This window comes from Podarcis erhardii (genome assembly GCF_964252035.2).
Source record: "Podarcis erhardii genome assembly, chromosome: 11".
Classification (NCBI taxonomy): Eukaryota; Metazoa; Chordata; class Lepidosauria; order Squamata; family Lacertidae; genus Podarcis; species Podarcis erhardii.
The window spans coordinates 56,205,158-56,222,215 of NC_138501.1; the positions used below are offsets into that span (position 1 = coordinate 56,205,158).

The window sequence follows — 17,058 nt, forward strand, 5'->3', positions numbered from 1 at the left end:
AGTACCTATTACCATTGACTGTGGGAGTAATGCAGACTTTGTAGGAGTGGATTTCATCAAGCAACATCACATAGTGCTCCTACCAGCCACGATGCCCCTAAACGTCGTCACGGTCGATGGCAGAGAGCTACTGGGAGGACAGGTGGTACAGCAAACACCGCCAATGGTGATGCAAATTGGAAATCACCGCGAAGTCATCAGCTTCAACGTCATCCACCTGTCGGACACGCCCATAGTATTGGGCATGAGTTGGCTGGACAGGCACAGCCCGGCATTAGCATGGTACCAGCGTCAATTGACCTTCTGCTCCTCCTACTGCGCAGAACACTGCATCCTGACCAGCCAGGAAGATGAGGGGCCAGAGGATGACGCACGGCTACGCTTAGGCATGGTGCAAGCGGTACGCAACAAGTACAAGGAGTTTTTGGAGGTCTTCTGCGAGAAGTAAGCGGACAAGCTGCCTCCCCACAGGCCCTATGACTGCAAGATTGACCTCCTGCCGGGGGCAACGCTGCCAACTGGAAAACTGTATTCCATGTCTGAAGACGAACTGCAAGAACTCAGGGAGTTCATAGATCACAACTTGAAGCGAGGATTCATCCAAGAGTCCAAAGCAGTGGGGGGCAGTCCCGTGTTTTTCGTGAAGAAAAAAGACACGCCCCAATGGAGGTTGGTAGTTGATTACCGGATCATCAATTTCAGGACAAAGCCCACGGCATTCCCCATGCCCAAGATCGACGACCTGCTCGCGATGGTGAGGAAGGGACGCATCTTCACCAAGTTGGATCTTTGAGGGGCGTACAACCTTATACACATGCGGGAGGGAGACGAGTGGAAGACGGCCATGTTTACGCCTTTAGGCACCTATGAATATCGAGTTATGCCGTTCGGTTTACAAAATGGCTCCCATTGTTTTCAAGCCTTCATGCACCACGTGCTAGCGGGACTCCTCTACAAGAAGTGCGTCTGCTTCCTGGACGACATCCTGATCTTCTCGGAATCGCAGGAGGCTCACGAGAGAGACGTCAAGGAGGTCCTGCAGAGGCTACGGGAGCACAGACTTTACGCCAAACTGGAGAAGTGCCAGTTCGACATGACGGAGGTGGATTTCCTGGGCTACAAGCTGTCCGACAAGGGACTCGCCATGGACAGCACCAAGGTCCGCTCAGTGTTGGACTGGAAGAGCCCGCACAATCGGAAGGAGGTCCAGAAGTTCGTCGGCTTCGCCAACTTTTATCGCAAGTTCATCAAGGGGTTCGCGATGGAGACGGCGGCCATCACAGACACCCTCAGCTCTAAGAAGAAGAAGTTCACCTGGACAGACCAGGCGGAGCAGTCCTTTCAGAGACTCAAGCGTCTCTTCGCGTCCGAAGAACAGCTGCTACACGTCAACCCCAGCAGACCAATGAGGGTGGAAACGGACGCCTCGGACAGAGCGGTGGGGGCAGTCCTGTTGCAGCAAGATCTGCAAGGGGACTGGAGGCCGTGCGCATTCTACTCCAGGAAACTCAGCAAGTCGGAACAGAATTACACCATCTCGGACAGGGAGTTGCTGGCCATCCATGCAGCCTTCAAGGCGTGGCGGCACTTCCTCATCGGAGCCAAACACACGGTGCAGGTCCGCACGGACCATAAGAACCTGGAGTACTGGCGCACGGCGCGGTTCCTGAACCAGAGACACATCCGATGGGTGGAGTTCTTTGCGGATTTCGACTTCTGGATAGAATACATCCTGGGAGACAACAACGTCATGGCGGATGCGCTATCCAGGAAGCCGCAGTATCTCGAGGAAGCGGCACCGGTAGCAGCCAAACACATTTTCGCACCGAAGGCGTGGGCGTGCGCTTCAGCTACCGTGGATCTGGACGCGGTACGTTGCGCGCTGCAGACGGATTCGTTCGCACAATCCAAGATGGAGGAGGTGCGAAGAGGCACAGTGAAGGACGACGAGTTCCAGATACGCGACGGACTGCTCATCCGCAAAGGGGCCCTCTACGTGCCGGGAGACGACCTCCGCGCGAAAGTGCTGCAGCAGTTACACGATGCGCCCAGTGCCGGGCACTTCAGCAAGGACAAGATGGCGGAATTAGTAGCCAGAGACTCTGACAGCGGGAAACAATTTACTTCCCGGTTCTGGAGGAAGCTCATGAGCTTGCTGCAGGTCGAGGTGGGCTTCTCGACGGCGAGACACCCGGAAACCAACGGGCAAGCAGAGAGAGCGAACAGTATATTACAGCAATACCTACGCTGCTACGTCAGCGAGAGACAGAATGATTGGGTAGAGAAACTAGCGCTGGCTGAATTTGCGTACAATAACGCTGAACATGTGTCCACGGGAATGAGCCCGTTCATGGCCAATTATGGGTGTCACCCCAGGGCCTTCCCGGGGAGGGGGGAGGAGCGGTGGAGCGTATGCAAATAGCGTAGATGTTGAATGGAGCCTGGCACACTTCCTTGCGCTGCTCTGCTCTCCGTCCTCTGTCAGCTACTTGTAGCAGAGTTTCCGCAGCGTAGAAACTGTTGCTGTGTGTGTGTGTACCAAAAGAAACACACTCAGGCGTTTGTGCGTATTTCTTTCAGTCTTTAATCGTGTAGAAAAACAACTCATAGATCACCCGGCGAGAGAGCACTCATCTTGCTGTCTCACCGTCAGAAGCACGGAAGAACAGACAGAACATACAGAGAAAAACACTCCCCTCTGTAAAACCTAGCCACGCCTCAGGAATGTGAGACGTCACTCAGAACTTCTTAACCCTGTAAGTTCTGAATCTCTTCACAGAGCGTACCTGCGGCAGAGCAGTTTGTGGAAGAAATGGAGGCCTTGCACCAGCAACTTAAGATGCACTTGGAACGGGCCAAGGAAATTTACAAGAGGCAGGCAGACAAGCACCGTCGGGAAGGGGAGACCATAAGGGTGGAAGTCCGGGTGTGGTTGTCAATCCAAGGGTTACCCTTTAAGGGAGGGTGCAAGAAGTTGCGGCCAAGGCGGCTGGGACCTTTTGAGGTAACGCAGCAGGTGAACCCCGTGGCATTCAAGCTCAAGTTGCCTGACAGCATGAAGATACACCCGGTGTTTCATAGGTCCCTACTCTCACCGTACGGGGGGGGGGCGGGAATTCCCAGGGAGAGAGGGAGAAGTCACTACACACCCGCAGGTAGAGGAGAGGGAACACCACAACCAAGCCATGGAAATCCTCGATTCAAGGTGGCGAGGGCGCCAGGTGGAGTACTTGGTAGCTTGGGAGGGAGAACCCGAGTCAGAAAACACGTGGGTTCCTGCAGAGGCGATCAATGATGGATATCTTGTGGAGGAGTTCCACGGCCTGTTCCCAGATAAACCCAAACCACTAGCGAGATTCTGGGAAGAGCAATTCGGAACCACAGACGAGGAAGAGGATTTTGTGGGTTTTCCTGCCTCCGAAGAGGAGGGAGGAGAGGCATCAGAGGAGGAGGAATCGGACTGGGAGGCCCACCCCACGAGAAGAGATCGGAGCGGGTGGGAAGCGGGGTTTGAATCCTCAGAGGATGGCGACAGCTCCTTCCGGGGATTCCCTGCATCGTCGGCCAAGGAAAGAGATGAAGTTGGGTCAAAAGGTCGGGCCAGGGGTGGAGGGGGTCCTGGGGGGGAGGTGGATGTCAGGGAACTGACATCGGAGCCAGAGGTGGAGGGAAGGCTCTCAAGCGATGCTGGAGAGGGGCCCAGCAGGGAGAGAGGGAGCTCATCGGCTGGGGAAGGAAATCAGTGTAACACCAGGGATAGAGGAGGGCAGATGGGAGAATCGGCGAGGGGGCTCCAAGACTTCACTGGAGACCAGTGGGGAGAGCATGGGTCCTCCGCTACCCACACCCACCCTGCGCAGAAGACTTCCGCGCAGGGAAAGTAGGCGTAGACTTGGCGTCAAATAACTTCTTTGCTGGAAGAAGTTCAAGAAACGCCCACTGACGGATTCTGCTAGCGACTGAACAGCCACGAAGTGAAGGGCTGTCCAGCCGGAACAGGTTTAACCAGGCTACCTAGCCAGGAGTGGCGGTAACTTACGCACGAGCAACCCCTTATAACCATTACAATGGCTATCATATCACCCCTTAACCTCCTCTTCTCCAGGCTAAACATGCCCAGTTCCCTTAGCTGTTCCTCATAAGGCATCATTTCCAGGCCTTTGACCATTTTGGTTGCCCTCCTCTGGACATGTTCCAGTTTGTCAGTGTCCTTCTTGAACTGTGGTACCCAGAACTGGACACAGTGCTCCAGGTGAGGTCTGACCAGAGCAGAATACAGTGGCACTATTACTTCCCTTAGAATCATAGAATCATAGAATCCTAGAGTTGGAAGAGACCCCAAGGGCCATCGAGTCCAACCCCCTGCCAAGCAGGAAACACCATCAGAGCCCTCCTGACATATGGTTGTCAAGCCTCTGTTTAAAGACCTCCAAAGAAGGAGACTCCACCACACACCTTGGCAGCAAATTCCACGGTCGAACAGCTCTTACTGTCAGGAAGTTCTTCCTAATGTTTAGGTGGAATCTTTTTTCTTGTAGTTTGGATCCATTGCTCCGTGTCCGCTTCTCTGGAGCAGCAGAAAACAACCTTTCTCCCTCCTCTATGTGACATCCTTTTATATATTTGAACATGGCTATCATATCACCCCTTAACCTCCTCTTCTCCAGGCCAAACATGCCCAGCCCCCTTAGCCGTTCTTCATAAGGCATCGTTTCCAGGCCTTTGACCATTTTGGTTGCCCTCCTCTGGACACGTTCCAGTTTGTCAGTGTCCTTCTTGAACTGTGGTGCCCAGAACTGGACATAGTACTCCAGGTGGGGTCTGACCAGAGCAGAATACAGTGGCACTATTACTTCCCTTGATCTAGATGCAATACTCCTATTGATGCAGCCCAGAATTGCATTGGCTTTTTTAGCTGCCGCGTCACGTGTTGGCTCATGTCAAGTTTGTGGTCAACCAAGACTCCTAGATCCTTTTCACATGTACTGCTCTCAAGCCAGGTGTCACCCATCTTGTATTTGTGCCTCTCATTTTTTTTGCCCAAGTGCAATACTTTACATTTCTCCCTATTAAAATTCATCTTGTTTGTTTTGGCCCAGTTCTCTAATCTGTCAAGGTCGTTTTGAAGTGTGATCCTGTCCTCTGGGGTGTTAGCCACCCCTCCCAGTTTGGTGTCATCTGCAAATTTGATCAGGATGCCCTTGAGTCCATCATCCAAGTCGTTGATAAAGATGTTGAATAAGACCGGGCCCAAGACAGAACCCTGTGGCACCCCACTAGTCACTCTTCTCCAGGATGAAGAGGAACCATTGATGAGCACCCTTTGGGTTCGGTCAGTCAGCCAGTTACAAATCCACTGAGTGGTAGCATAGTCAAGACCGCATTTTACCAGCTTCTTTACAAGAATATCATGGGGCACCTTGTCAAATGCCTTGCTGAAATCAAGGTAGGCTACATCCACTGCGTTCCCTTCATCTACCAGGCTTGTAATTCTGTCAAAAAACGAGATCAGGTTAGTCTGACACGACTTATTTTTCAGAAATCCATGCTGACTATTGGTGATCACAGTATTCCTTTCTAGGTGCTCACAAACTGTTTGCTTAATGATCTGCTCCAGAATCTTCCCTGGTATTGATGTCAGACTGACTGGGCGGTAATTATTTGGGTCCTCTCTTTTCCCCTTTTTGAAAATAGGGACAACATTTGCCCTCCTCCAGTCTGCCGGGACTTCGCCTGTTCTCCAGGAATTCTCAAAGATGACTGCCAGTGGTTCTGAGATCACATCTGCCAGTTCTTTTAATACTCTTGGATGCAGTTCATCTGGCCCTGGAGACTTGAATACATCTAAACTAGCCAAGTATTCTTGTACTATCTCCTTAGTTATTCCGGGCTGTGTTTCCTCTGCTGAATCATTTGCTCCAAATTCTTCAGGTCGGGCATTGTTTTCTTTACTGTCCATGGGATCTCACCCAGCACTTCCCTAAGTTTTATGAAGTCGGCTTTCTTAAAGTCAAGAAATTGAGTCCTAGTATGCTTGGCTGCTCCTTTCCGCTGTATAGTAAACTTCAGAAGAGCATGATCACTCGCGCCTAATGATCCTTCCACTTCTACCCCACTAACCAGGTCATCCACATTGGTTAGGACCAGATCTAAAATGGCTGTTCCTCTTGTTGCTTCTCCCACTTTCTCGACAATGAAGTTGTCTGCAAGGCCAGTGAGGAATCTGTTTGACCTTATGCTCTTGGCTGAGTTTGACATCCAGCAAATATCCGGGTAATTGAAGTCCCCCATTACTACTATCTCCCTTCCTTTTGCATGCTTGGCCATCTGTTCCAGGAAGTCATCATCTATGTCCTCCGTTTGGCTTGGGGCTCCACCGCCATCCCAGCCACCCTGGCCACCGTCATCCTTAGGGTTTCCCCTCCTAGACAGTGTTCCAAGCAGTGAGCTGACCCAAAGGTGACCGTCCGCTGATGCCATGCCACTACTGGATCATGTAGTGCCAGCCAGTTCACCCCTAATATTATTGGGGGTCCCGCCAGTGTGGCCACGTGAAAGGCAATGGTCTCTGTGTGCCTGGAAACCCTCATTCTCATTGGTGGGGTCTGATGCGTCACTTCCCCTCCCAGAAGTTCCCTGCCATCTATGGTGGTCACTTGCAAGGGGAAATCCAGGGGCAGCAGGTGGAGTTGGTGCTCTAGAGCGAAGTCCTTGCTGAAGAAATTGCAGGAGCTGCCTGAATCCAGCAGCCCATTCACCTTGACTGGGTGCCCATTTGGGAGTTCTAGCACCACTTCTATGGCTATAGCTGCCTTGGGGGGGTCTGGCTGGGGCACTTCTATTGGTTGCTGGCCTGGCTGCTGTGCCCGCTGATTGGCAGCCAAGCGTTGGCGTTTCCCTGCGCCTGCCCCTTTCCCCCCTCCTCCTCACAGCCAGTGGCTCCCACCATCCCTTGCCAGGCTTTTCTTTGTGGGCAGACCCTGGCAAAATGTCCTGGCCGTTGGCAGAGGAAACACTTCTTGGTGCTTTTCCAATCCTTTCCCTCCCTCTTGCGACCTTCACTGGAGTTTGAAACCTCTCTCTCGCGCGCGCGCCATCTATTTCCATTGGCTCAACCGGCTGGGAAGTCTGCCTCTTTGGCCATAGTAATTGTTAAAGAAATTGGAGTTCTTGTTGGAAGTACACTGAAAAGGATATACCAAGAGCTCTGGCCAAAAGTTTCAATACAAGGAATAATTCCTACTCGAGAGTTGAAAAGAAAAACGTGTATATTCTGCTAAGAATAACAGTTTTAAACTACTAGTAAATTTAAACACAACGTATAAGTGCGACAGTTTTAAAATAATAGTAAATTTAAACACAACGTTTAAGTGCAGAAATAATGTAGTTTCAAATATGCAGTGATATAGTATAAAGGTACATAAAATACCAGTACACAACAATTGTTTTATACAAGTCTCAATGGCAGTCAAAAAGAGTCCATGTTATATAAAGTCAGAATAAAGAATCAAATAGGGCCAAAAAGAAGTATCCGGAGTATGAATTAGATGTACGACTCAGTAGTGGTGACCAGGACAGGGCCCTCGGTTTTTTAAGGAATATAAATCTGTTGGAAGTCTGTATCATTCAATTCTTTTGTGTTTCTTTTTCAACATGCATCTTAGATAAATGAATCCAAATTTTCTTGCGTTTCTCTGTGCATACAGACTTCCAACAGATTTATATTCCTTTAAAAACCACTACTGAGTCGTACATCTAATTCATACTCCGGATACTTCTTTTTGGCCCTATTTAATAATAATAATAATAATAATAATAAATTTTATTTATATCCCGCCCTCCCCAGCCGAAGCCGGGCTCAGGGCGGCTAACAACACTAAAACAGTACAACCTTATAAAACATTATAAAAATGGATTAAAATGAATTAAAATCAAAATTGATGGCAACCATAAACTAAAGTTTTGTAAAGATTGCCAGAGGAGGGAGTCAGGCTGCGCCCTGACCAAAGGCCAGGTGGAACAGCTCTGTCTTGCAGGCCCTGCGGAAAGATGTCAAGTCCTGCAGGGCCCTTGTCTCTTGTGAGAGAGCGTTCCACCAGGTTGGAGCCGCAGCCGAAAAAGCCCTGGCTCTAGTTGAGGCCAGCCTAACCTCTCTGTGGCTTGGGACCTTCAAGATGTTTTTATTTGAAGATCGTAAGTTCCTCTGTGGGGCATACCAGGAGAGGCGGTCCCGTAGGTACGAGGGCCCTAGGCCGTATAGGGCTTTGAAGGTTAAAACCAGCACCTTAAACCTGATCCTGTACTCCACCGGGAGCCAGTGCAGCTGGTATAGCACCGGACGAATGTGATCTCTAAGCGAAGACCCCGTAAGGAGTCTCGCTGCAGCATTTTGCACCCGCTGGAGTTTCTGGGTCAGTCTCAAGGGCAGCCCCACGTAGAGCGAGTTACAATAATCCAGTCTGGAGGTGACCGTCGCGTGGATCACAGTGGCTAGGTCAGGGCGTGAGAGGTAAGGAGCCAACTGCTTAGCTTGGCGGAGATGAAAGAATGCCGCCTTTGTTATAGCTGCAATCTGCGCCTCCATGGAGAGGGAGGTATCGAAGATTACACCCAAACTCTTAACGGACGGTGCTGGCACTAATTGCACCCCCGCAAGAGATGGGAGTTGCCCCCTCAGCCCCCTGTCGTCCCGTCCCAGCCAGAGGACCTCTGTCTTCGAAGGATTTAACTTCAGCCGGCTCCCACGTAACCATCCAGCCACAGCCTCCAAGCATCTGATCAGTGTGTCTGGGGCAGAGTCCGGGTGGCCGTCCATCAACAGATAGAGTTGGGTGTCATCAGCATACTGATGGCAGCCCAGCCCAAAACTCCGGACAAGCTGGGCGAGGGGGCGCATAAAGATGTTAAAAAGCATTGGGGAGAGTATTGCACCCTGGGGCACACCACACACCAAGGAGTGGCGGGATGACAATTCCCCCCCAAGCGCCACCCTCTGTCCCCGACCGGAGAGAAACGAGCGCAGCCATTGAAGGACTGTGCCCTGGATCCCCACGTCGGCAAGGCGGTGGTCCAGGAGTTCGTGATCGACCATGTCGAAGGCTGCTGACAGGTCTAGAAGAATCAGCAGCCCCGACCCGCCTCGATCCAGCTGCCTGCGGAGATCATCTGTTAGGGCGACCAGAGCCGTCTCAGTCCCATGACCAGCGCGGAAGCCGGACTGGAATGGATCCAGAGCCGATGTTTCATCCAGAAACCTACCAAGCTGTTCAGCAACCGCTCTCTCAATCACCTTACCCAGGAATGGAAGATTCGAAACCGGGCGGTAATTGGATAGATCTAAGGGATCTAATGATGTTTTCTTTAAGAGCGGGCGCACCACTGCCTCCTTCAGTTCCCCTGGGAATGTCCCGGTGCCAAGGGACAGATTGATGATATCCCCCAGGGGGGCCCGCACCTCGTCTGGACACGCTCTAATCAGCCAGGACGGGCACGGGTCGAGAGGACATGTGGTGGGCTTTCCAGCTCGGAGGAGTCTGTCCACATCGGCTGGGGATATCCGGTCAAAGTGGTCCAATACTGAACCCGAGGGCAGTCGAGGGGCCTCCAGTTCCTTTATTGTATCCAAATTGGCAGGGAGGTCATGGCGGAGCAACAAGACCTTCTCCGCAAAAAAGCTCGCAAATGCCTCACAGCTGTGTGTCAAATTGTTATTTAAATTTGGCTGTCCTTCGAGGGACGTTAAAGACCTAATTATACTAAATAATTGCGCCGGGCGAGAGCTAGCGGATGCAATGGAGGCCGAGAAGTAAGACTTCTTAGCGGCCTTCACTGCCATCTCATAGGTTTTCATAAAAACCCTATAAGATGTTCTTGAGGCTCCGTCACGGGCACCCCGCCATACTCGCTCTAGCCGTCTGAGGTCCCGCTTCATTTTCCGGAGCTCTTCGGTAAACCAGGGAGCCCGGTTTCTGCGGGGTCGCAGAGGGCGCTTAGGTGCGATCTCATTGATGGCTGCCAGGAGCTGGGTATTCCAGGCCTCAACAAGCTCAGTCAATGAGTCGCCAGGGGGAGAAAGGTCCCGCAAGGCTTGACGGAATCTATCAGGGTCCATCAGCCTTTGCGGGCGAGCCCAAATTGGCTCGCCACCCAAGCAGGGTGGGGGTGGAACGTCAATCCTGGCTTTCAGGGCATAGTGATCGGACCATGGCACCTTCATCGAAGGAAACATGATCACATCTATACCGATGCCAAAGATCAAATCCAGCGTGTGGCCTGCTTGATGTGTGGGGCCTGAAACAAACTGGGAGAGCCCTAGTGTCGCCATGGAAGACACCAGGTCCAGAGCCTGCGAGGAGGGAGTGGCATCAGCATGGATGTTGAAGTCCCCCAATACCAATAGGTTAGGGAACTCCAAGGCCCAGCCGGCCACCACCTCCAGCAGGCCTGACAGGGTGGCTGCTGGTGCGCTGGGTGGCCGGTACACCAGCCAGACAGCCAAGCTCACCTCGGAGCCCCACACTAGGCCAACACATTCAATGCCGGGGATCGATGGCGATGGTAGAGCCCTGAAAGGACAATCTTCCCCGATTAATAACGCCACCCCTCCCCCCCGGCCCACAGTCCGCGACTGGTGGAGGACGGAGAAACCCGGGGGCGCCATCTCTCGTAAGGTAACAGTATCCCCTTCGCGCACCCAGGTCTCAGTCACACATGCCAGGTCAACCCCCTGCGAGGTGAAGAAATCTCGCAGGGTGGCGGTTTTGTTGCCTATAGACCTGGCATTGCACAACACCAGTGACGGAGGTGAGTAATCCTTGCTCACCCTACCCTCGTCTCTCGGGATGGGGCGCAGATTGGAAGGGGTACGAGCATATCCGTATCTCGATCCCCTTCGCCTATGACATCTGCCCCCACCGCCATACCTCCCTTGCCCCTCCACAGTAGGAATCCCAAGCCTCAAGCTCACCTCCATTTACAGAATATAAAAGCAAACAAACAAAAACAATTATACGAAAATAAAGCCAATCCCCACCCCACTCCACAACCACCCCACCCCAACCCAAAATAGACCAAAACAAAATAAAAATACATGGATAAAAATCACCGCTTATGGTGGTACAACAAAGCAAAACAAAACAAAAAACCCACACAGTTTAAAACATATAAAAACACTTCAAACAACCGCTGCCGCAGCACCAATGTCCCCAAAGGTGCGGCAGTGATGAGCGTAGGCCCCGCCCCAAGGCCTGATGGAGAGTGGGCCTGCAGGGGGAAGCTCTCCCCACACGCACGGCGAAGCGGCAGCAGTGGTGTTCCGAGGCCTCCTTGCAGCCTTATATGCTGAGGTGGAGTCTGGGGCCCGTCCCCAAGCCCAAGATGGAGAATGGGCTAGCAGGGGGAAGCCCTCCCCACACGCACGGCAAAGCGGCAGCAGTGGTGTTCCGAGGCCTCCTTGAAGCCTTATATGCTGAGGTGGAGTCTGGGGCCCGTCCCCAAGCCCAAGGTGGAGAATGGGCTTGCAGGGGGAGCGGTCCTCCCCAAGACTCACCGGCAAAGTGGCAGCAGCAGTGTCCCAGGCCTCCTTGGAGTCTTTTATGCTGAGGTGGAGTCTGGGGCCCGTCCCCAAGCCCAAGATGGAGAATGGGCTAGCAGGGGGAAGCCCTCCCCACACGCACGGCAAAGCGGCAGCAGTGGTGTTCCAAGGCCTCCTTGAAGCCTTATATGCTGAGATGGAGTCTGGGGCCCGTCCCCAAGCCCAAGGTGGAGAATGGGCTTGCAGGGGAGCGGTCCTCCCCAAGACTCACCGGCAAAGTGGCAGCAGCAGTGTCCCAGGCCTCCTTGGAGTCTTTTATGCTGAGGTGGAGTCTGGGGCCCGTCCCCAAGCCCAAGATGGAGAATGGGCTAGCAGGGGGAAGCCCTCCCCACACGCACGGCAAAGCGGCAGCAGTGGTGATTCTTTATTCAGAGATTCAGAGTCTGTGATGATACATCTGGAGGATTATGGCGTCCTTGTTCCCTTCATGCCATGAGTCAAGTCCCCTCTATCCCTGGACCACCATTTTATTATGCTTTGGCACTAAATGAAACCATTTATTTTGCTATTTTTGGTGAATTTCTGTGTTTTGGAAAATGGGCTTTTCTCCTTTGCTCTGGAACAATGCTGTTGTCAAGCCCTTACAGTGCAGTGCTCAGCTCAGGAGGTCAACCCTTCTGATGTGTTGGTTAGGGTACCTCCCCTTTGTCCATAAAAACTCCAATAAGTTGCAGATCCCATAAATGTTGGCTCGGCCTACCATCCACCTTCCAGTGTCTACTACCACATTGCCTCCTTGATATTCCCTCCTTATTCTGTACCCTGCAAATGTCAGCTTGTTCTTGCAACTTCAGTTGTCCTTTCTTTTGTTTCCAGTTGATTTTGATCTGAACAGGCAGCCCTTGACTTGTGACCAGTGGCAGACACAGAGCCCTCAGCAGCTGTTCTAAGCCTGGCCGGCTCTCCCTGTCTCTCTCAGCTAAGTGGCGTCCTTGCTAGCCCTCCCAGCTAGACAGGCAGCGTGAGGCTGTTCCCATCAAAAGAGTGAGAGCTGGAATGTGGTCAGGCTCCCCTGTTGCTTTCTAGAGGATGGGGTGGTCTTGTCCCTTCCTTCTCTCCTCGAGTGGGCGCCTTTGGCACTTTCCTGCGCTTGAGTGTCCTGGGTTTCTTTGGGCGGTGTGGGAGACTCTTCAGGCGGGACATAGGAAGGGAGGTGCAGTGAGGGCAGGCCACCCTGGGTGTCACCACTGAAGGGGTTACAAAATGCCAGGCGGCACTCACCACAGGACCTGCAGCACGCCTGAGCCACACATCTCTCCTGGGAGTGACACAGTGGCTTGGGTGCCCGCAGGCTCCGCACTGCCCAAAACAGTCTGCCCACCACCTCCCCCTCAGCTGTAGGCTGAGTGAGAGGAGGCAGGCAGACTCCTCGGAAGCTTCTTGCCCTCTGCCTGGCCCCGCCCCATGCACATCTGGCCCTGGACCTGGGCATAGGGCACGAGCGCTGCCCCAAGTACCCAATCGGCTTGCTCTGCTGCTATCTTCAGGTGAGCTTTCTTCAGTCCATCTTTCTGGAAGTTGACTGGAACGGTTTATGGCATGGGAGTAATGTTTAAAGAAGGCAGGATTATGAAACACATACCTTACCATAACAGAGTCAAACCTTGGCTCTCGAATGCCAAAAACCCGGAAGTAAATGCTCCGGTCTTCGAACATTTTTCGGAAGCCAGGCATCTGATGCAGCTTCCGCTTGACTGCAAGAGGCTCTTGCAGCCAACAGGAAGCCGCGCTTCAGTTGTTGAACATTTCGGAAGCCGAATGGGCTTCCAGAACGGATTACATTTGACAATGGAGGTTTGACTGTAATGGGAAGGGATTGCCGGGAGTCAGTGGCCATATTCATTTGTGGGCCAAGGGGGTTGGTGGTCCTCAGCCGCGTTCCTCCTCGCTTACAAAGTCAGAGAAGAAAGGTATGAACTCCCCCTTTTTCCCTTTGGCCCCAGAGGACTCTTGGCTTCTTTGTTAGTTTTTCCAGCCATGCAATATCCACACTTTCATGTTTCAAGTGGCAAGACTGGCCCCATCTAAGTTTTCCCAAAACCCTGGTGTCATTCTAGCTACTAGGAGCAGCTGCCCTTACAAGTCTTATGGTGCAAATTCTGGCTCCCCTCAAACATAGACAAAAGTGCTAATTCCGAAGTTAGGATAATGTGCCAATTTAAGATGTTTGTAGCTTTATCTGAATACCATTGCCCAAAATTACTGCACTCACGTACCACCCCACCAAAGGTGGAGGTGCGGCCCAATTTCTCCAGAGCCTTGGGAATGCAGGTGACTGTCTGTATGAGAGTCTTCTAGGAGTCAGGCACCATGTGTGAATCAAGCCCCCTCCTCAGGTGATAGATAACTGACCCCTCCAGGACCGGAGAGCCAGAGCTGCTGTGTGGGGCTTCGGCCTGTCAATGGGGGATGGGACACGTGTGTGTCTTGAGTTGTGGGGGAACAGGGCTGGCTCCTTTCTCTGGCGCACAGAGGTTTGGGGCCTGCCGCTCCCACACTGAAGGGGGTCCTTTATCAGGTTAGCTGGACCCACGCTCTGTACAATCTGGGGGCTGCCCCAGTGTTATTTTTATAGGCTGAATAATTTGAACTTAAAACAAACGGTTGTTGGTGAGGGGGAGGCCCTCTGTGCCTTTTTGTGGGTGTATGTCTGTTGCTCCAGGTGTGTTGGGGGGGCAAGAGTAGGTAGAGCCCCCTCTTCCTTGGCCATTCCTGGTGCTTGCCTGGCCTTTTGGGTCTGAGCCTCAGTGTAGTTCTCTCAATGAGGGGAGGGGGCTGCGTCAATGTCCTGCTCCCCCCCCCAGTGATCCTCTGTGTTTCCAGGGCAGTGGAGTGCCTGCCTCTCAGCCTGTTGAAGGACTCCCTGCCTTCTCCCGGGGTTTTTTTTGGGGGGGGGAGGCGGACGGTGGTGATGTCAGTATTCCCTCTGGGATGCTAACATTCAAACACTATGCTGGCCTTGAAGGTGATTTTTCTGACATGTTTAACAGCAGAAAGGTTTATTTATTGGTTTCCTGCAATTGCCCCATGAGACAGTTCTCTGGGGCAGGCACAGAGTATTTAAAAGAAGGTTTAAAACATGTAAAAGGCCACCCCAAAGCCCCTAGCAAGTGCAGAGAATAAACCCTTAGCAGTTGCCTTATCAAAAGCTGTCACCACCTCCAGCAAATGTTCTCTCTAGTGGGTGGGGTGGTAAAAGCAGCCCCCCCAACCCCTGTCCTGAGGGGGGATTATTGCCCCTCCCTGTGGAAAAAGTGGGGGGCAGTGTTGGTGGAGGGAAGGGGAGTTGTCTTGTAGCTGGTTCTACGCACGAGTAGCAGAAGCAGGCCCAGATCCTGGTTCCTTTTCATCTGACACGTACATAGATGTTCTGGCCAACCCTGCAAGGAAAAAGAGGGAGAACTTTCAGATAAACCATTCAGTTGGCATTTTCTTGGGTCAGGAGGGCTCCTGGACGACTCTGGCATGATTTCATATTCATGGGTTGGGGCTCTTTGCAGACAGGGAGTTGATGGAGGGTGGGGGCTGAGCTGGGGCCTAGGCCCACCTTCGTGGGGGCAGCCTGGTCCCCGAGATCTGCTTTGAACTGTTACGGAATGAGAGCGGCGGCGGCGGGGAACCATCGGGAGCAGCAGCGAAAAGTTTCTTCTTATTACTAGGTAGGAAACTGATGCTCAGCCCCGACGGCGCTCCTTCGCCCTCGAGGTCCTCGCCTGCCTGTTTTAATGGATGGGGGACGCCCTCCCTCCCCAGTCGGGCCGTCGGGGAGGCTTACCGGGTGGCCTTCCAGTTGTCTGCGTGAGTCGCCACCTCCTCCCGCAGCAGCCACGTCGCCTCCAAGAACTCGTCGCCGTTTTCATCCAAGAAGCACTGCCCCACGAAGACGGTGGTGGAGTCTACGGGGGCGGGGGGGGGGCAGAGAGAGGGAGGTCGGTGGGCTGGCGCCGAGCCGAGGCCGTCCAGCCTCTCCTTGAGGGGCGGCAGAGCTTCTGTCCCTCGGCTGGCCAGCCCAAGTTGGTCCCCCGACGCCACCGCGTGAACGAGAGGGCCCCTGGCGGCTGGGAGCCCTTCTCTTCTTCGTCCTTGGGGCTGCTCAGACCCCTCCCTCTCCCCTCCTGCCCCCCCCCCCGCCTACCGTAGAAGGACCAGTTGACGGAGAAGCCGAAGGTGGGCTGGGCGCGCGGGGGGTTGGGGTGCTGCGTGCCGTGCAGGGGCGACTCCCGGATGGCGGCGTCGGGGGCAGCCGAGACGGCGGCCAGGTAGTAGCCCGAGAACTGGCCGGCCGCGTTCAGGGGCCCGATGAACATCCGGGAGCCCAGATCGTTCACCCACATCCCCTGCAGGTTGCACTACGGGGCCAGAGGGGAGAGAAGCGAGTCAGAGAAGGGACAGTGGGAAGAGACCCCAAAGGGTCATCAAGTCCAACCCCAAAGACTACTCCCCTCCCCCAGATCAGAGAGAGACCCCCTCCAACCCGGACAAACGGACGCGGAGATCCAAAGGGGTGCTTTGCGCCTAGTGGAGATTGCGCCTGCTCGCCACTTTTCGATCCCATCCGAAGGAACCTCATGCAAAGCGCCTGCGGCAGCTGCTGCACGTCGGAAATTAAGACCCCGGGAAACAAGGGAGGGGAAGCCGGCAGCAGCAGTGGCTTCCAAGGCCCCCAGAGAAACACACAGCCCGCCCCCCAAGTGCGCCTCGACAGCCCCGCTCCCTTCGCGCTTTGACTTCTCTGTATCCCCGCCGGTACGGCGCTGCTGCCTTCCCCTTTGGCAGACGGGAGGGCGAGACAGAGACCCGGCAAAGCCCCTCCGCCCCGGTGCGGGTGTCCCCTCCGAAGGCAGCCGGCGCCGCTTGCCCGCCCGATTGCCTTCCCTCGGCCCGGCCCTACCTTGGGCAGGGGACGGGGCTGGCTTTCGGCGGGCGAGAGGGAGAGAAGGCCGCCCAGGAGCGCCAAGCCTGCCAGGCCGCCGAGAGAGACCGAGCGCTGCGCCATCCTCGATGCCAGGAAGGGAATGTCCCCCTCGAGCCGGCGGCCGCCCTCTTATAGCGCCCGGGCGGGCGGGCAATTGCGCAAGTCGGGTGGGCGCGGCGCGGAGACAGCTGCCAAGAGGGCGGAAGGGCTGGCAGAGGCATCCCGGGCATCTCCCCACCCCGGCCAGGAAAGATGTTCGACCACCTGCCAACAGGTACCGTTATCTATCTATCTATTTACTTACTTACTTACTTATAGATATATATATTGGTATACTGCTGTACCATAGAAATATACCACAGCTGTTTAGGGCAATATAAAACCATACCGTAAAATCATAAAAAGTTGAAAACAACTTTAAAAAACAAGAAACAATATTCAGTTGACCCTTGTGGGGGTTGTATTCTTAACTGCCTGCCTAGGCCTGGCGGAAAAGAAGAGGTTTCAGCAGGCAGTTAAAATTTGGCACAGACTGCACCTGCGGAATCTC

At 53.7% G+C, this 17,058-nt stretch overlaps 1 protein-coding gene across 1 annotated transcript; it reads right to left on the reverse strand.

Moving 5' to 3' along the window:
- Positions 1–14,711: 14,711 nt before the first annotated feature.
- LOC309352850 (avidin-like) lies at positions 14,712–16,756 on the reverse strand. Its single transcript, XM_081881730.1, has 4 exons — positions 16,485–16,756; positions 15,729–15,942; positions 15,369–15,489; positions 14,712–14,973 (listed from the first exon to the last, which is right to left on the reverse strand). The coding sequence occupies exons 1-4, from the start codon at positions 16,587–16,589 to the stop codon at positions 14,940–14,942; spliced, it is 474 nt and encodes a 157-aa protein (XP_081737856.1). The 5' UTR covers positions 16,590–16,756; the 3' UTR covers positions 14,712–14,939.
- Positions 16,757–17,058: the final 302 nt, after the last annotated feature.